A 20,467-nucleotide genomic window follows, 5' to 3' on the forward strand; every position below is an offset into this window, starting at 1 on the left:
TCAGTAAATACTGTTTAAGCGTTTCAGGGACATGTCTGCAAGGTGCTTACTGAGCGCAGGAACGAAAAGTAGTTTGAACCAAACTTTCACAGAATATGAATGTGTAAATTATGTAGTGTTCATATTAAATCACATAGTACCTTTAATATTTGATATATGTTAGATAAATATGCTCATGATAAAGAGAAAAGTATTTACGTTAACATGAATTTAACGATAGCCTCCCAGTGCGATGTTACATAATCCCTGCAATTGAAACCGTCACAGTGGAACTGTGTACCAAGTGCACGAGATGCAAACAATCCGGCATGGATCTCGCATCACTTATTTCTTATCTAAAACATGGATATCTAGGTTTTCAGTTGAGTATTCCAAGAAAAGCGATTGTGTTGTCTGTCACCCCTACCCTGTTCATTGTGGTATGATTTTGTTTTGTGTATTTCAAATTGTTTAAATCCATGCAAAATATATCAAATGTTTTACTTAATCTAACTGGGCTGTACATTTTTCACCAAAGCAGCACAACAGCATGTGGAGATAAGACTTATCATGCGAGTATTATGAAGGCAAGGTTATATACAGTGCATTCGGGAAGTATTCAAACCCCTTCCCCTTTTCCACATTTTGTTATGTTACAGCCTTATTCTAAAATTGATTAAATTAATTTTTTTCCACATCAATCTACCCACAATACCCCATAATGACAAATGCAAAAACGGGTTTTTAGAATTTTTGCAAATTTATAAACAAAATCAAAACAGAAATACCTTATTTACATAAGTATTCATACCCGTTGCTATGAGACTCGACATTGAGCTCAGGTGAATCCTGTTTTCATTGAAAATCCTTGAGATGTTTATACAACTTGATTGGAGTCCACCTGTGGTAAATTCAAGTGATTGGACATGATTTGGAAATGGACACACCTGTCTATATAAGGTCCCACAGTTGACAGTGCATGTCAGAGCAAAAACCAAGCCATGAGATCGAAGGAATTGTCCTAGAACTCCAAAACAGGATTGTGTCGAGGCACAGATCTGGGGAAGGGTACCAAAACATTTCTGCAGCATTGAAGGTCCCCAAGAACACAGTGGCCTCCATCATTCTTAAATGGAAGAAGTTTGGAACCACCAACCACCATGACTCTTCCTAGAGCTGGCCGCCCGGAAGAACTGAGCAATCGGGGGAGAAGGGCCTTGGTCAGGGAGGTGACCAAGAACCCAATGGTCACTCTGCCAGAGCTCCTCTGTGGAGATGGGAGAACCTTCCAGAAGGACAACCATCTCTGCAGCACTCCACCTATCAGGCCTTTATGGTAGAGTGGCCAGACAGAAGCCACTCCTCAGTAAATGGCACGACAGCCCGCTTGGAGTTTGCCAAAAGGCACCTAAAGGACTCTCAGACCATGACAAACAAGATTCTCTGGTCTGATGAAACCAATATTAAACTATTTGGCCTGAATGCCAAGCGTCACGTCTGGAGGAAATTTGGCATCATCCCTACGGTGAAGCATGGTGGTGGCAGCATCATGCTGTGGGGATGTTTTTCAGTGGCAGGGACTGGGAGACTAGTCAGGATAGAGGGAAAGATGAACAGAGCAAAGTACATTTACATTTACGTCATTTAGCAGACGCTCTTATCCAGAGCGACTTACAAATTGGAGTACAGAGAGATCCTTAATGAAAACCTGCTCCAGAGTGCTCAGGACCTCAGACTGGGGTGAAGGTTCACCTTCCAACAGGACCTCGACCCTAAGCACACAGCCAAGACAATGCAGGAGTGGCTTCGGGACAAGTCTCTGAATGTCCTTGAGTGGCCCAGCCAGAGCCCGGACTTGAACCCGATCGAACGTCTCTGGAGAGACCTGAAAATAGCTGTGCAGCGACGCTCCCCATCCAACCTGACAGAGCTTGAGGATCTGCAGAGAAGAATGGGAGAAACTCCCCAAATACAGGTACCAAGCTTGTAGTGTCATACCCAAGAAGAATCGAGGCTATAATCACTGCCAAAAGGTGCTTCAACTGAGTAAAGGGTCTGAATACTTATGTAAATGTGATATTTCAGTTTATTTTTTTTATAAATTTGCCAAAATTTATAAAAACCTGTTTTTGCATTGTCATTATGGGGTATTGTGTGTAGATTGATGAGGGGGGGGGAATACAATTTAATCCATTTTAGAATAAGGCTGTAACGTAACAAAATGTGGAAAAAGTCAAGGGGTCTGAATACTTTCCGAATGCACCGTATAGAATAGTTTGGAGCAGGGCTCTCCAACCCTGTTCCTGGAGAGCTACCATCCTGTAGGTTTTCAATCCAATCAGGTGCCCTTGGTTACGGTTGGAGCGAAAACCTACAGGAAGGTAGCTCTCCAGGAACAGGGTTGGAGAGCCCTGGTTTAGAGACACAAGAACTGAAAGCAGAGGACAATATGTCAAAATAGTGTATTGTCCAACACGTTTTTACGCATTGGACACAAATGTACCAGTACACAGACAATGCATCTGTATAATACTTCATCTGTAAACGGTCAAGAGGTGCATTTCAAGGTGTGCTTCACTATAAAGTAATATACAATAATGTTTCTTTATTCAAATGATGTCCCTTTACTGTATTTTCAGTGCTATCCAGCATTTACACAAATACACATTTGGCACCAATTCTGATTTTAATTTATTTCCCCAATCAGAATATTTCTACATACTGGTTAACAGTTAATGATCACAATAGTTACAGCATAGCATTTGGTGCAACTTCTTCATTCCTTTTGTTTATTATACATGGTTCTGACATTTTGTATAAAAACATATAGCAAAAAGCTAAAAGGAAGGAGTGTGGGAGGTAAAAAAGGAATATAGGTATTATATATTAACTTAGCCTAATCACTGATAAGAGGATACTGTACTTGTTTAGGCTTGATTAAACCACTGAGAACCGAGCATGTAGGCCTGCCTGGTGTGTGAAATGAAGATTAATTCAGTGTGATGAAAAAAACGTATTTAAATAAACAGTTCAAAGTACATATCTTTACCACGGGAAAGATTGCAGGGAACAGAGCTGATACTTGGGTCTTTTCTTTGAGGGGGAGGTGGTGCACTATATTTAGTCATTAAAAAGGAGTATACACCTCACTCGGAGACCTTTGGTTACAGAAAGATTTGCCAAGACCTATACAAAATAATTTAGGTCGGAATTCAATCCAACGCAGATTAACAAACTGCACACAGTGATAGGCTTTTAAAGGCAATTTCCCCAGACATTCACAGAGATCACATTAGCTGTAAACGCAGCAGATGGCAGCTCAATCGGAAATCACCTTTAACCAAAGATCAACCACAATGCACAGGTCGTTTATCTGCATTTGTTTGAATCCCAGCCATAGTGCCAGCAATGGAAGAGCTTGGAGGGTTACAAACAGGGCTTAAACAGATTGCTACCTGTGGCACCCAGACAACCAAATGAGGGGTATGACTGATTTTGAAGCATGAGTATGCGTGTGGGCAGGAGGGGATGACCCAATGACCCAAACTTTCACAGTGTCAGTAAAGGCATTTTGTTTAAATGAAAAATTAGCAAATGAGCCAGAGCTAAACAACCAATCAGAATGTCCTCTTAAAATGAAGGCATTACCTCGTAACGCGGCGAACGAAGCATACCAACTCCTGACAACAAATGAAATCGTGGCATTCTTTAACACAGACAAAATAAACACATTAGACCACACTCTCCGTTTCTGATTTCCCCCGTTCTCTCGCAGTTTTTCTTTGCAGTAACACAGACAGAACGACCAACACTGTCCTCTAGGCATTCTGCATCTCCTTGCCAATCTTGTAGCTGAGGATCTTGTTCCAGTCAATCTTGGTGCGGGTGACAGGAAGCTGCCGGCGTAAGGCTTTGAACGTGGTGTCAGACATGGTCTGGTAATTCTCACTGATGGCCGTCTGGAAATGAGACAAATGTTTAGATTCTCGCCCCCCTGATTTATTTCAATTTATCAAAATATTACTGGGAGGAAACATAAATTGCATACCTGGTATTCATTTTCTGCATCCTCAATGATTTTCACAAACTCCTTTGCAGTCTGAGTCTCATTCTGTCAAAACAAGAGAATACAACCGAGTGTCACACCTCTGATGTAAGATAAGAGTTGTCATGCCAAAGGACTAATAAAGAAAACAGAATTCATGCCTTTGACAATACAACTGCCTGTAAACTTGACAGAGATTGAAGACCATCTCTCTAGCATAAAGGATTTTTACTTCATCCTACTTCCCCTCATGCACCAATGAACAGTTAGTCTGCACCTTTCTACTTCCTTTTAAACCTTATGTTCAGGTCTAGAGGAAATGGGCCACAAAACCACCGTAGAGCATAATAAGTGTCTCCTCTAATAGTGTTGACTGATGCTTTTCAAGAGTTCTATCATTACCAGTGTCCTTTGCAAAAGAAGCACGTCTTTCGTGCTACTGATTGTAGGCACATTCTACTGAAAGAGGAACTCACATTCACTGTGAGGGATTCCTGGACATCCTTGTGGCTAACCAGCTGCACATTTCCATCCTCATAGTAATGCACCTATAACCACAAGATGGGGGTGAGAGGCAATATACAATATGACATGAGAACAAGATACATTTTCAGTATATCAATTTGACTTTCAGGGGCCTGTGCCCAACCAGTTGTCTTTGAACAGGCTTTTACACAGCCGGACAAAATGGAGGACAATACTTGGCGATAAGACACTACCCTACCTGTATTTTGAGGACTCCAACGACTTGAGCTGTAGATTGGGATATGCTGAACTTCCATTCAGACCTGCAACGGCCATTCCTGAGAACACAAATCAAATAAGAGTCCTGACTCCTTACCCATACTTACAGTCGTAGAAGTAGGCATTATGTTGTAAACAAAAACACAACGCATTGTCATTGATTTTAAATTAAGACTTCTTAAAAGTATACTTGCACTGTCACTTACCAGAAGTTCTTTGGTTGAAATTGGTGACCTTCAATGCAAGCAATTATGGTTTGCTGGCCGTCTATAGTTTTCCCATAAACCTGTGATGAATAAAACAAGGTTCTGTCAATGTTTACCATGCTCATCTTTATCTACTATACTGGTACAGTGAGAGAGTCCGAAAGAACTAACGCTTTCGCATGAAAAGCTCTTTAACCTCTTAAGGATCGGACCCTTTTTTCCCCAATTTTCACCTAAAATGACATACCCAAATCTAACTGCCTGTAGCTCAGGACCTGAAGCAAGGATATGCATATTCTTGGTACCATTTGAAAGGAAACACTTTGAAGTTTGTTGAAATGTGGAATTAATGAAGGAGAATATAACACATTAGAACTGGTAAAAGACAATAAAAAACAAAAAAAACATGCGTTTTCTATTTATTTTTTTGTTCCATCATCTTTGAAATGCAAGAGTAAGGCCACAATATAATATTGCAGTTTAGGTGCGATTTAGATTTTGGCCTCTAGATGGCAGCAGTGTATGCAAATTGATCCAGTGAAGCATTGCAATACTGGACAATTTTGCATCAAGTCTGCCCAAATGTGCCAAATTTGTGTCAATTGATACATTTTCAAGTACATAACTATAGAGAACATACAAAAATGATATGGTAAACCAAAATGTAAGTTTACACACTCCCAGGAATGTCATACATCATGGATCATTAGCTTATACACTGACTTTCACACATCTAGATGGCCGGGCGGGGAGGGTGTGGAGACAGAGACAGCAAGGGTTCAAACTGTAGAACCCAGTTCCTACATTTGAATATAAAAATGGATTTTATCAAACAAAACTATGCTACATTTAATCTCTGGGACCCTCAGGATGACAAATCAGAGCAGGATTACTGAATATAAGTACATTATTTACCTTCAGAGGTGAATGTATCAAACCAGTTGCCATGATACGTTTGTTGTTGTGCACTCTCCTCAAACAATAGCATGGTCTTTTTTCACTGTAATAGCTAATGTAAATTGGACAGTGCAGTTAGGTTAATAAGAATGTAAGCTTTCTGCCCATATAAGACATGTCTATGTCCTGGAAAGTTTGCTGTTACTTACAACAGTCATGCTAATCACATTAGCGCACGTTAGCTCAACCGTCCCGTATACAGGACACCGATCCCGTAGAGGTTAAAGATAATAATATTATCATGAATCCTATCCTGCAGGTGAAAGGTAGGACATACAGTGCAGACGCCACTGGGGTAGTGCTCCTTGACGTAGGCCCTCAGGGCGCTGTCACACGCATCTCTCCAGGGTCTGAGAGACGCCTCTCCCTCGTGGGGCTGGGGGTCGCTGGCCTCCTTCCTCAGGTGGTCGAACTTGAATGACTGCTTGTTGTGGGGGTCAAAGAAACGGCCGTTGCCCAAGTCTCCATGCTCTGTGATCAGTACCTGGAGGGGAGATGGAGCACAGGGAGACAGATCCAGGTCCTCAGTTGCTACATTGACCTTCCAGTTAATGTGTTGAATCTATACATGTCACAGTATGATACCAACCCGTTTCAAAACAGCTGGGTAGGAGTCACAGCTCAGGTGACTTGAGCCTCTTACCTGATCATCATAGCCTTCAAGTTTGGCAAGGGTGAACTGATCCATGCTGTACTGGGCAAAGGCACTGTTGAAATACAGCTGGTTACACACACATTTGCACAACAATGCATGAACAGAATATAGTAGATCAATAAAATAAACAAAATACTACTCACTGTGCTGCACCCTCCCTGAGAAGATTGTCATTGTTGAGAAGTATCCGCACATCTTAAATCAAGAGATGGCATTATCAAGAGACTGCCAACAGCAATGCATTAACAGACTGTATAACAAACAACTGTATGGGTAGTAAATGATCCTACCATTTCTAAGCATACTCACCGTTGAAGACTTCATTGAATTCTCCAGGTGGAGCATGGATGACAAAATTAGCCGCAATGCGGACCTGAGGGAAAGAAAATATGTGATAAATAGGCTATTATCCACTTTGCAATACAGCTTTTACGGCTGACTGTCAATCTAATATTTTTGGTACTATATGATATCGCATTTGAATATTTCTACCACTGATACTATACACAGAGACAGATTATTGACACAGCCATATTACACTGGCCTCTAGAGTGAAGCAGAGAGCAGTGACTGGCTTGGCTTCCTGACTAGTCTACCTCTTCTCTGTCCAAGCCACTCCTTAGATGGCAGGAGCTTTTCTTAGCAGCAGTAATGCATGTGTGGGTGTCAGAGGCAGAGCCTCCACCGGGGGGGGGGGAGCTAGGATATCTTAATAAGGGTCCTCCTGAAAGTCTAGAGTGCACTGAAATCCGCTTGTAGAGTGGCAGTATTGTAGGCCTATGTATGTTTTTATGTCCATACTCAGACCCAAAAGGTTGTGTGGGTTATATAGCTTAATTCAACAATAAATGTAAAGTGCTCACTGTATTGTGCTATCTTTGCAACTCTTCACTAGTGCATGTAAAAATAACAACCGAGTTCTGGTCGGTGTATGCTGTTGCTGCAGTTAGGCCTACAGTGTCTTCAGAAAGTATTCACACCCCTTGACTTTTTCCACATTTTGTTGTGTTAGTCTGAATTTTAAATGGATTAAATAGATACTTTTTTTTTTTCTTCCTTCACTGGACTACACACAATACCCCATTATGTCAAAGTTCAAATCAAATCAAATTTTATTGGCCACATGCGCCGATTACAACAGGTGCAGACATTACAGTGAAATGCTTACTTACAGCCCTTAACCAACAGAGCATTTATTTTTAATAAAAAAGTAAAATAAAACAACAATAGTGTTGAGAAAAAAAGAGCAGAAGTAAAATTAAATAACAGTAGGGAGGCTATATACAGTGAGGGAAAAAAGTATTTGATCCCCTGCTGATTTTGTACGTTTGCCCACTGACAAAGAAATGATCAGTCTATAATTTTAATGGTAGGTTTATTTGAACAGTGAGAGACAGAATAACACAAAACAAATCCAGAAAAACGCATGTCAAAAATGATTTGCATTTTAATGAGGGAAATAAGTATTTGACCCCCTCTCAATCAGAAAGATGTCTGGCTCCCAGGTGTCTTTTATACAGGTAACGAGATTAGGAGCACACTCTTAAAGGGAGTGCTCCTAATCTCAGCTTGTTACCTGTATAAAAGACACCTGTCCACAGAAGCAATCAATCAATCAGATTCCAAACTCTCCACCATGGTCAAGACCAAAGAGCTCTCCAGGGATGTCAGGGACAAGATTGTAGACCTACACAAGGCTGGAATGGGCTACAAGACCATCGCCAAGCAGCTTGGTGAGAAGGTGACAACAGTTGGTGCGATTATTTGCAAATGGAAGAAACACAAAAGAACTGTCAATATCCCTCGGCCTGGGGCTCCATGCAAGATCTCACCTTGTGGAGTTGCAATGATCATGAGAACGGTGAGGAATCAGCCCAGAACTACACGGGAGGATCTTGTCAATGATTGTCAAGGCAGCTGGGACCATAGTCACCAATAAAACAATTGGTCCCCTGCTGATTTTGTACCACCCCACACCAAGGACTGAAATCCTGCAGCGCCCGCAAGGTCCCCCTGCTCAAGAAAGCACATATACATGCCCTTCTGAAGTTTGCCAATGAACATCTGAATGATTCAGAGGAGAACTGGGTGAAATTGTTGTGGTCAGATGAGACCAAAATCGAGCTCTTTGGCATCAACTCAACTCGCCGTGTTTGGAGGAGGAGGAATGCTGCCTATGACCCCAAGAACACCATCCCCACCGTCAAACATGGAGTTGGAAACATTATGTTTTGGGGGTGTTTTTCTGCTAAGGGGACAGGACAACTTCACCGCATCAAAGGGACGATGGACGGGGCCATGTACTGTCAAATCTTGGGTGAGAACCTCCTTCCCTCAGCCAGGGCATTGAAAATGGGTCGTGGATGGGTAATCCAGCATGACAATGACCCAAAACACACGGCCAAGGCAACAAAGGAGTGCCTCAAGAAGAAGCACATTAAGGTCCTGGAGTGGCCTAGCCAGTATCCAGACCTTAATCCCATAGAAAATCTGTGGAGGGAGGTGAAGGTTCGAGTTGCCAAACGTCAGGCTCGAAACCCTAATGACTTGGAGAAGATCTGCAAAGACGAGTGGGACAAAATCCCTCCTGAGATGTGTGCAAACCTGGTGGCCAAACACAAGAAACGTCTGACCTCTGTGATTGCCAACAAGGGTTTTGCCACAAAGTACTAAGAAATGTTTTGCAGAGGGGTCAAATACTTATTTCCCTCATTAAAATACAAATCAATTTATAACATTCTTGACATGCGTTTTTCTTGATTTTTTTGTTGTTATTCTGTCTCTCACTGTTCAAATAAACCTACCATTAAAATTATAGACTGATCATTTCTTTGTCAGTGGGCAAACGTACAAAATCAGCAGGGGACCAAATACTTTTTTCCCTCACTGTATACAGGGGGGTACCGGTGCAGAGTCAATGTGCGGTGGCACCGGCTAGTTGAGGTAGTTTAAGTAGAGTTAAAGTGACTATGCATAAATAATTAACAGAGTAGCAGCAGCGTAAAAAGATGGGGTGGGGGGGCAGTGCAAATAGTCCGGGTAGCCATGATTAGCTATTCAGGAGTCTTATGGCTTGGGGGTAGAAGCTGTTGAGTCGTTTGACATTTTTACAAATTAATTTAAAATGAAGAGTTAAAATGTCTTGAGTCAATAAGTAAGTATTAAACCCCTTTGTTATGGCCTTGTTAAGCCTCAAGTTCAGGAGTAAACATTAGCTTAACAAGTCACAAAATAAGTTGCATGGACTAACTGTGTGCAATATTAGTGTTAACATGATGAGTTTAATGGCTGTGATAGGAGAAAACTGAGTTACTCCACAATACTAAGTATTGTAGTTACTCCACAATACTAAGCTAAAAGACAGAGTGAAAAGAAGGAAGCCTGTACAGAATACAAATATTCAAAAGCGTGCATCCTATTTGCAATAAGGCAAAGTAGAACTGCCAAAAATGTGGCAAATAAATGACCTTTAGTGTCTGCATCATGTTATGGGTATGCTTGTCATCGTCAAGGAATAGGGAGTTTTTTTTTAGGATAAAACTAAACAGAATAGAGCTAAGCACAGGCTAAATCCTAGAGGAAAATCTGGTTCAGTCTGCTTTACAACAGACACTGGGAGACAAATGAACCTTTCAGCAGGACAATAACCTAAAACACAAGGCCAAAGTTGCTTTCCAAGACAACATTAAATGTTCCTGAGTGGCCTAGTTACAGTTTTGACTTAAAATCAGCTTGAAAACCTATGGCAAGACTTCACAATGGCTGTCTAGCAATGATTAACAACCAATTTGACAGAGATTGAAGAATTTAAAAAAGAATAATGTGCAAATATTGTACAATCCAGATGTGCAAAGCTCTTATAGACTTACCCAGAAAGACTCACAGCTGTAATCTCTGTCAAAGGTGATTATAACATGCTCAGGGGTGTGAATACTTATGTAAATTAGATATCTGTATTTCCTTTTCAATACATTTGCATGTTTTCACTTTGTCATTATTGGGTCGTGTCTAGATAGGTGAGAGAAAAAATATATAAATGTATAATTCAGGCTGTAACACAACAAAATGTGGAATAAGTCAAGGGGTGTGAATACTTTCTGAAAGCACTGTAGATGCTCCCAAAGACTGTTTGGCACCTTCCCACACAAAGCAGTATTTGCAAAATACATATGCTCATTCTACCGGTCTGTACATGTATCTGACCGCATCCCTGCCGTGGGCCTTCCATTGAAGCGGCAGGAATGCTACATAAGCTTTCATATGAAGGTTGTTTCATTTTTGGTGATTCAATCTCAATTGGTTGAAATGGCCACAATCACTACGATAATGTATTACCTTTAGAAGAAGTCTTGTGAATATGGTTGTACAGTATATGTTTGTGTGGACTTTTTCATGGGATCATGACTTTAATGATTACTATACCAAAGAAGAGGTCAATCAAAAGTTCCTTGTTGTAATTAGGGCTGTCAGAGTTAGATAACTTTTTGTAATAAAATGTTGATTGCAATTAATTGCATTGTCTGAAAGTGTTCAAGAGCGACTGCCTTTAAAAAGCAAACGAATCGCTTTGAAAATGGCCTATGTGGCATCGATATGAGTCAGAAACAGTTATTCAAGTGTCCAAAATGACTACCAACTATAAATAGGATAATTTTGGTCATAAAGTCAGTCTCGTCTAAAACGGAGTTTGGAACATACAGTGCCGTGAAAAAGTATTTGCTCCCTTTCAAATTCTCTACTTTTGCATATTTTTTTATACTGAATGTTATCAGATCTTCAACCAAAACCTAATATTAGATAAAGGACACCTGAGTGAACAAATAACAATTAAATACTTATTTCATAAACAAAGTTATGCAACACCCAATGCCCCTGTGTGAAAAAGTAATTGCCCCCCTTATACTCAATAACTGGTTGTGTTACCAGTTGTCTTTGGGTCATGCAGCAAGACAATGATCCAAACCACACAATCAAGTCTACATGAAAATGGCTAAAAAGCAACACATTTGAAGTTTTGGAATGGCCTAGTCAAAGTCCAGACCTAATCCCAATTGAGATGTGGCAGGACTTGAAACGAGCAGTTCATGCTTGAAAACCCACAAATGTCGCCGAGTTAAAGCAGTTCTGCATGCAAGAGTAGGCCAAAATTCCTCCACAGCGACGTGTGGTATCAATTATTTCTGTTATTTGTAAACGCAGGTTCCCTTTATCTAATACACTGCTCAAAAAAAATAAAGGGAACACTAAAATAACACATCCTAGATCTGAATGAATGAAGTCTGGATTTGGAGTCACCCTCAAAATTAAAGTGGAAAACGACACTACAGGCTGATCCAACTTTGATGTAATGTTTTAAGGACATTACATCAAAGTTGGATCAGCCTGTAGTGTCGTTTTCCACTTTAATTTTGAGGGTGACTCCAAATCCAGACCTCCTTTGGGTTGATACATTTGATTTCCATTGATCATTTTTGTGTGATTTTGTTGTCAGCACATTCAACTATGTAAAGAGAAAAGTATGTAATAAGATTATTTCCTTCATTCAGATCTAGGATGTGTTAAAATGAGGCTCAGTAGTGTGTGTGGCCTCCACGTGCCTGTATGACCTCCCTACAACGCCTGGGCATGCTCCTGATGAGGTGGCGGATGGTCTCCTGAGGGATCTCCTCCCAGACCTGGACTGAAGCATCCGCCAACTCCTGGACAGTCTGTGGTGCAACGTGGCGTTGGTGGATGGAGCGAGACATGATGTCCCAGATGTGCTCAATTGGATTCAGGTCTGCGGAACGGGCGGGCCAGTCCATAGCATCAATGCCTTCCTCTTGCAGGAACTGCTGACACACTCCAGCCACATGAGGTCTAGCATTGTCTTGCATTAGGAGGAACCCAGGGCCAACCGCACCAGCATATGGTCTCACAAGGGGTCTGAGGATCTCATCTCGGTACCTAATGGCAGTCAGGCTACCTCTGGCGAGCACATGGAGGGCTGTGCGGCCCCCCAAAGAAATGCCACCCCACACCATGACTGACCCACCGCCAAACCGGTCATGCTGGAGGATGTTGCAGGCAGCAGAACGTTCTCCACGGAGTCTCCAGACTCTATCACGTCTGTTACATGTGCTCAGTGTGAACCTGCTTTCATCTGTGAAGAGCACAGGGCGCCAGTGGCGAATTTGTCAATCTTGGTGTTCTCTGGCAAATGCCAAACGTCCTGCACGGTGTTGGGCTGTAAGCACAACCCCCACCTGTGGACGTCGGGCCCTCATAGAGTCTGTTTCTGACCGTTTGAGGTCATTTTGCAGGGCTCTGGCAGTGCTCCTCCTGCTCCTCCTTGCACAAAGGCGGAGGTAGCAGTCCTGCTGCTGGGTTGTTGCCCTCCTACGGCCTCCTCCACGTCTCCTGATGTACTGGCCTGTCTCCTGGTAGTGCCTCCATGCTCTGGACACTACGCTGACAGACACAGCAAACCTTCTTGCCACAGCTCGCATTGATGTGCCATCCTGGATGAGCTGCACTACCTGAGCCACTTGTGTGGGTTGTAGACTCCGTCTCATGCTACCACTAGAGTGAAAGCACCGCCAGCATTCAAAAGTGACCAAAACATCAGCCAGGAAGCATAGGAACTGAGAAGTGGTCTGTGGTCACCACCTGCAAAACCAGTCCTTTATTGGGGGTGTCTTGCTAATTGCCTATAATTTCCACCTGTTGTCTATTCCATTTGCACAACAGCATGTGAAATTTATTGTCAATCAGTGTTGCTTCCTAAGTGGACAGTTTGATTTCACAGAAGTGTGATTGACTTGGAGTTACATTGTGTTGTTTAAGTGTTCCCTTTATTTTTTTGAGCAGTGTATTAGGTTTTGGTCGAAGATCTGATAACATTCAGTAGCAAAAATAGAGAAAATCAGAAAGGGGGCAAATACTTTCACAGCACTGTACATGCGTCACAACGGGTAAATTAAGGTTTGGTTTTGATTTGACGATGTCCATTTGTTTACATAAAAAAAGGGCAAGTTGTCTCAACTTGAGAAATACTGCACCAAACACCATAGTTAGATGTAAAATAAAACATCCTTGGCAAAAAAATATAATTAATTACATTTTTCTTGAGTTCTTAGATTAATTCTGTGGATTTTGAGGAAGTGAAATAGGCTTCCACTAAACGCAGAATCTGTCAGAAAACACACCTCCAAAACTGAAACCAACTTTTTTCTAATGAGCAACAGAAAAAACACGTGCCAGTCGGGGTGTCCATCCCAAATACTAGCTCAAAGACCGGCAGTTGGCGATATTGAGTCGTTCCATTTAGGGGTATCTATGCAGCCGGCTATACACTCGTATCCCCCATGGACCGGTTCAGACATAAAACAATCTCCATTCAGGCTGCAAAGGTGTCAATTTCCTCCTTAACTAGATTTGATGGCGACAATTTTCCACCATGTTACAGTGGCTAATGCTAGTCCCAGATGTTGCGTATTACGTTCAGCCAATTAGGTTGCAACAGTCATGATCATTATACAGGTACACCTTGTGCTCAGGACAATCAAAGGCCACTAAAATGTGCAGTTTTGTCACAACACAATGCCACAGATGTCTCAAGTTGAGCGATCGTTCAATTGGCATGCTGACTGCAGGAATGTCCACCAGAGCTGTTGCCAGAGAATTGAATGTTCATTTCTCTACCATTAGCCACCTCCAATGTTGTTTTCGAGAATTTGGCAGTACGTCCAACCGGCCTCACCACCACAGACCACGTGTATGGCGTCGTGTGGGTGAGCGGTTTGCTGATGTCAATGCCATGGTGGTGGGGTTATGGTATGGGCAGGCAGGCAGGTATTTTTTTATTTTATTTAACCTTTATTTAACTAGGCAAGTCCGTTTTTATTTACAATGACAGCCTACAGCTACGGACAATGAACAAAATTGCATTTTATCGATGGCAATTTGAATGCACAGAGATACCATAACGAGATCCTGAGGCCCATTGTCATGTTATTCATCTGCCGCCATCACCTCATGTTTCAGCATGTTAATGCACGGCCCCATGTCGCAAGGATCTGTACACAATTCCTGGAAGCTGAAAATGTTCCAGTTCTTCTACGGCCTGCATACTCACTAGACATGTCACCCATTGAACATGTTTGGGATGCTCTGGATCGATGTGTACAACAGCGTGTTCCAGTTCCCGCAACTTCGCACAGCAACTGAAGAGGAGTGGGACAACATTCCACAATCAACTGGCTGATCAACTCTATGCGAAGGAAATTAGTCGGGCTGCATGAGGCAAATGGTGGATCAGAACCAGATACTGACTGGTTCTGATCCACACTCCTACCTTTTTTTTCTTCTGTGACCAACAGATGCATATCTGTATTCCCAGTCATGTGAAATCCATAGATTAGAGCCTACTGAATTTATTTAAATTGACTTATATGAACTGTAACTCAGTAAAATCTTTGAAATTGTTGCGTTTATATTTTTGTGTGCTTTTTTTTTTATATAAAAAGTGTGCTTTTTCCAGTTACCTAATTGTGCTAACCGTTACTTTAGACCAGGGGTGTCAAACGTCCGGCCCGCGGGCCGGATCAGGCCCGCAAACGGGTTTAATCCGGCCCGCGAGATGATAAAAAAATAAATAATAATAATAATAATAATAATAATAATAATAATTTTGTAAAGTATAAAAATGCGCTGCAATTTTTCAATAAAATAAACTGCTGTTCCAATTGCGTCCATTGGATGGCGCAATAGCAATTGTGTTAAGCAAGCAAACTGTTTATACCGGGGCAGAGCAAGTAGGTCAAGCACGTGCAGCCAATGAGCTACTTTGTTTTGCCCGCAATATTTATTACGGCTTCTACTTTTAACATTATGTGCTTTGGCACCCTCATTGCCCCAATATGTCTCTGTCAAAAAAGAGAAAAGTGGACGCAGAGTGCAGAGTGTTCCAAGAAAAATTGTCATCCTATTTCTTCACGGAATTGAATGGGAAAGCTGTATGTTTGGTGTGTTCAGAGCATGTTGCAGTGCTGAAAGAATATAACCTTCGTCGCCACTATGTGAGTCTTCATGCCGACAAATATGACAACTTTCAAGGACAGCGGAGATGAGAGAAGGTGAATGAACTGTTGGCGGGTCTGAAGAAACAGCAGTCTGTGTTTACTCACAGCCGAGACATCAGTGACGCTGCAGTGAAAGCTAGCTACCTCATTGCTAATGAAATCGCAGTGGCTTCAAAACCATTTAGTGAGGGTGAATTTGTAAAAACATGCATGATGAAGGCAGCGGAGATTGTGTGCCCTGAAAAGCGGCAGGCTTTTGCAAATATCAGCCTGACAAGAAACACAGTTGCAGACAGGATTTCCAATCTTTCAGTGGATTTGGACAGCCAGTTGAAGCAAAAAGTAAAGTCATTTATTGCATTTTCGGTTGCAATTGATGAAAGCACAGACATTACAGATGTTGCACAACTGGCCATTTTCATCCGCGGAGTTGATGACACATTGACCGTCACCGAGGAGTTCGTGGAGTTGGTGCCGATGACAGATACAACGACAGCAGCTGATATTTTTAACCGCACTCGTCGGCGCGCTGGACAGGGTCGGAGTGGACTGGTCCCGCGCTGTCAGCCTGGCTACAGATGGTGCGCCCTCAATGATCGGGAAAAAAGCAGGCGTTGTGACAAAGTTCAGAGAGAAAGTGCAATCTGCAAATGGAGGATGTGATTTTTTGACTTTTCACTGTATTTTGCACCAGGAGGCTTTGTGTTGCAAGTCATTAAAGATGGATAACGTCATGAAGGTGGTCATCCAAACTGTTAATTTCATCCGATCCAGAAGCCTGAATCACCGTCAGTTTGACAGCCTTCTCAGAGAGAAAGACCACATCTATGGCCTGCCATACCACACTGAGGTAAGATGGTTAAGCCGAGGTGCTGTGCTGAGGCGTTTCTTTGATTTACGAGAAGAAATTGAACAGTTCATGGAAGAAAAGGGCAAACCAGTGTTAGAATTTCATTCCGCAGAATGAATGCAGGACCTTGCATTTATGGTGGATGTTACAGAGCACCTGAATAACTTGAACAAACAGCTGCAAGGGCGCAACAAAGTTGTCACGCAGTATTATGACAGCATACGTTCTTTCAAGTTGAAGCTGTCATTGTGGGAGACGCAACTTGCCGGTGGTGATGCAGCTCACTTCCCCTGTCTGAAAAATGTGTGCGCGACCCAACATGTGGCAGACATGAAGCGGTTCAAAGATAAAATAACGGGACTGTTACGGGAGTTTGAGCAACGCTTTCAGATTTATGTTTATATGTTTTTATGTTGATGTGCTATTGTTTTTTAATTGATTTTATTTGTATATTTAACCTATTCTTGACTCTGTGGTTCTTGCACTTGTTTGGGGAACCGGATTTCATTATTTTTATCTACATTTCTGCCTGAGAAATGACACCCTGATATAGTTCAGTGATCTGTGATATACTTCTGTGAATCACTGAGGCATTGTGTGTTTGTGTGTTCTTTGTCCTCAGAACTTTCAAATAACTTGGTGTTTTATGATTAATAGTGATGTTGTGCTTTTGGACACTGTCCTCAGGCTCCAGCTTTATGTTTATATGTTTTTATGTTGATGTGCTATTGTTTTTAATTGATTTTATTTTATTTGTATATTTAACCTATTCTTGACTCTGTGGTTCTTGCACTTGTTTGGGGAACAGGATTTCATTATTTTTATCTACATTTCTGCCTGAGAAATGACACCCTGATATAGTTCTGTGATCTGTGAAACAGTTCTGTTAATCACTGAGGCATATATGAGGCACGATATTATAACCGCGATCGATAATAGACAGTACTGTGCAGCCGTTTTCATTGACCTGGCCAAGGCTTTCGACTCTGTCAACCACAGCATTCTTATTGGCAGACTAAATAGCCTTGGTTTCTCAAATGACTGCCTCGCCTGGTTCACCAACTACTTCTCAGATGGAGTTCAATGTGTCAAATCGGAGGGCCTGTTGTCTGGACCTATGGCAGTCTCTATGGGGGTGCCACAGGGTTCAATTCTTGGGCCGACTCTTTTCTCTGTGTATATCAATGACGTCGCTCTTGCTGCTGGTGACTCTCAGATCCACCTCTACGCAGACGACACCATTTTGTATACATCTGGCCCTTCATTGGACACTGTGTTAACAAACCTCCAAACGAGCTTCAATTCCATACAACACTCCTTCAGTAGCCTCCAACTGCTCTTAAACACTAGTAAAACTAAATGCATGCTCTTCAACCGAACGCTGCTTGCACCCGCCCACCCGACTAGAATCACTACTCTAGACGGGTCTGACCTAGAGTATGTGGACAACTACAAATATCTAGGTGTCTGGTTAGACTGTAAACTCTCCTTCCAGACTCACATTAAGAATCTCCAATCCAAAGTTAAATCTAGAATCGGTTTCCTATTTCGCAACAAAGCCTCCTTCACTCATGCTGCCAAACATGCCCTCGTAAAACTGACTATCCTACCGATCCTTGACTTCGGCGATGTCATTTACAAAATAGCCTCCAACACTCTACTCAGCAAATTGGATGTTGTCTATCACAGTGCCATCCGTTTTGTCTCCAAAGCCCCATATAATACCCACCACTGTGACCTGTACGCTCTTGTTGGCTGGTCCTCACTACATATTCGTCGCCAAACCCACTGGCTCCAGGCCATCTATAAATCACTGCTAGGCAAATCCCCGCCTTATCTTAGCTCATTGGTCACCATAGCAACACCCACCCGTAGTCTGCGCTCCAGCGGGTATATCTCACTGGTCATCCCCAAAGCCAACACCTCCTTTGGCCGCAATTCCTTCCAGTTCTCTGCTGCCAATGACTGGAACAAATTGCAAAAATCTCTGAAGCTGGAGACACTTATCTCCCTCACTAACTTTAAGCATCAGTTGTCAGAGCACCTTACCGATCACTGCACCTGTACACAGCCCATCTGAAATTAGCCCGCCCAACTACCTCATCCCTATATTGTTATTTATTTTGCTCATTTGTACCCCAGTATCTCTATTTGCACATCATCTCTTGCACATCATTCCAGTGTTATTACTAAATTGTAATTATTTTGCACTATAGCCTATTTTATTGCCTTACCTCCATAACTTGCTAAATTTGCACACTGTATATTATATGTATTTCTGTTGTATTTTTGACTTTGTTTTGTTTTACCCCATATGTAACTCTGTGTTGTTGTTTTTATCGCACTGCTTTGCTTTATCTTAGCCAGGTCGCAGTTGTAAATGAGAACTTGTTCTCAACTGGTTTACCTGGTTAAATAAAGGTGAAATAAAAAAATAATAAAAAATTGTGTGTTTGTGTGTTCTTTTTCTTTAGAATTTTCAAATAAACTTGACGTGTTTTATGATTAATAGTGATGTTGTGCTTGTACTATTTTGGACACACTGTCCTCAGGCTCCAGCTTTATGTTGTATGTTGATCATATTAAAACAAAGAAAACAATCTGAAGTTGTTGTTTTTAAGTTATATATATATATATATATCATGATTTTTTCGGGTCCGGCCCACTTGGGAATAGATTTTCCTCCATGTGGCCCCTGAGCTAAAATGAGTTTGACACCCCTGCTTTAGACAAACCCAATAAGTATTGTAATGTTTTTTTTAAATGAAAAATCTTCATTTGAGCAAATTCAGAATTTGCAATTAATCACCATTTTTATTTAATGTTTGACAGTCCTGTTTGTTATAGTCAATCGGCTAGGGGCAATGTACTAACGTTACCATCAAGACAGAAAATGGGATAATAAATAGAATGATACCTATGGCTATGTTCTTCTGAGTTGTGTCTAGCAGGGTGTGGAGACTGGAGTCTGTTGTAGGCAATACAAGAAGTAGGGGCTAACTATCTAGCTAGCTTGCTAATAAATGTTTTCATAGACTAAAAGGCATATGCTAGTGAACGTTAGCTATACTGTACGTTATTTGCAAATAACCTATGAACAACTTTATCAACATGTATTGCTGGATAGCAGCTACCTGACTCGATGGGACAATTGCCACTAGTAGCTAACTAGCGTGCAAAAGCCAAATGGCAAAGCCTAGCTAAACTGTCAGACTTAAGGCACATAGCTAATCGTTGGCTAAGGTGGCTAACTTATACAAACATTTTTGACTAGCTACAGACTGTACAGTAGCTAAGCAGTCAGCAAACTGCTTCTCGTGTCCGGTATTATTTACATGATGTGTATGGAGTATGTAGCTAGTTGGATCACAATTAACTCCCCGTCAGTTTGTTCGCTAGCAGGATCTAGCATAGGCTAAAGTTTAGCTTCAGGCAGGATAATTAGTTCAAAGATGTTTGTAACTAACGTTAACTGGGTAACGCTAGCCAGCCAGCAAACTTGATCTAGGTACTAGCTTAGTAAACTAGCTAACGTTATTTTTGCAGCAAAAATAATTTAGGACGGATACAACCTAGCTAAATTACTAAACGTCGTAAAACAATGAGCAAAGCTTATCAAAATACTGACTAGTTATGTAGCTACCTTCTCTTCCCCAGTGAGCTGTTCTTCAAAATCGGCCATCTTGGCTCAACAGACAAACCTCTGCTGATCTGCGACTACACAGTGTCACCATAGACAGAACAATTAGCCAGATATTTCACCGGATGTATAAATGTGAAACAACTCACTACCAAATATGGTGATGAGAGGAAGCTCAGTGGCCGGCAGTGGGAGAAGATGGAGCGAGATGGATTTTGGCCAACAGTCTGCTAATTTTCTCATCTCCATACAGTTTTCTGTAACAAACAGAGGGGACTGCGTTTTGTAGACTTTACCCTTTTCCCAAAGTAAAAATAAAATGCGTTGTT

General features: G+C 41.7%; 2 protein-coding genes across 2 annotated transcripts in view; both read right to left on the reverse strand.

Annotated features, from left to right (window-relative positions):
• Window positions 1–148, reverse strand: part of mov10a (Mov10 RNA helicase a) — a 13,425-nt gene extending 13,277 nt beyond the window's left edge. The window contains exon 1 of the mRNA XM_084167923.1: window positions 1–148. This exon is cut by the window's left edge and continues 301 nt beyond it. The gene's annotated coding sequence lies outside the window, so the exon portion shown is untranslated.
• A 2,278-nt stretch (window positions 149–2,426) lies between these two features.
• LOC311134227 (F-actin-capping protein subunit alpha-1-like) lies at window positions 2,427–20,217 on the reverse strand. The gene is made up of 10 exons (XM_084167836.1): window positions 20,142–20,217; window positions 6,896–6,959; window positions 6,730–6,781; window positions 6,575–6,638; window positions 6,209–6,415; window positions 4,975–5,054; window positions 4,749–4,827; window positions 4,501–4,572; window positions 4,028–4,090; window positions 2,427–3,938 (listed from the first exon to the last, which is right to left on the reverse strand). Exons 1-10 carry the CDS (start codon window positions 20,178–20,180, stop codon window positions 3,798–3,800), a joined length of 861 nt encoding a protein of 286 aa, XP_084023962.1. The 5' UTR covers window positions 20,181–20,217; the 3' UTR covers window positions 2,427–3,797.
• Between the last annotated feature and the right edge of the window lie 250 nt (window positions 20,218–20,467).

This window comes from Coregonus lavaretus (assembly GCF_964263955.1).
Source record: "Coregonus lavaretus genome assembly, chromosome: 8".
NCBI classification, from domain to species: domain Eukaryota; kingdom Metazoa; phylum Chordata; class Actinopteri; order Salmoniformes; family Salmonidae; genus Coregonus; species Coregonus lavaretus.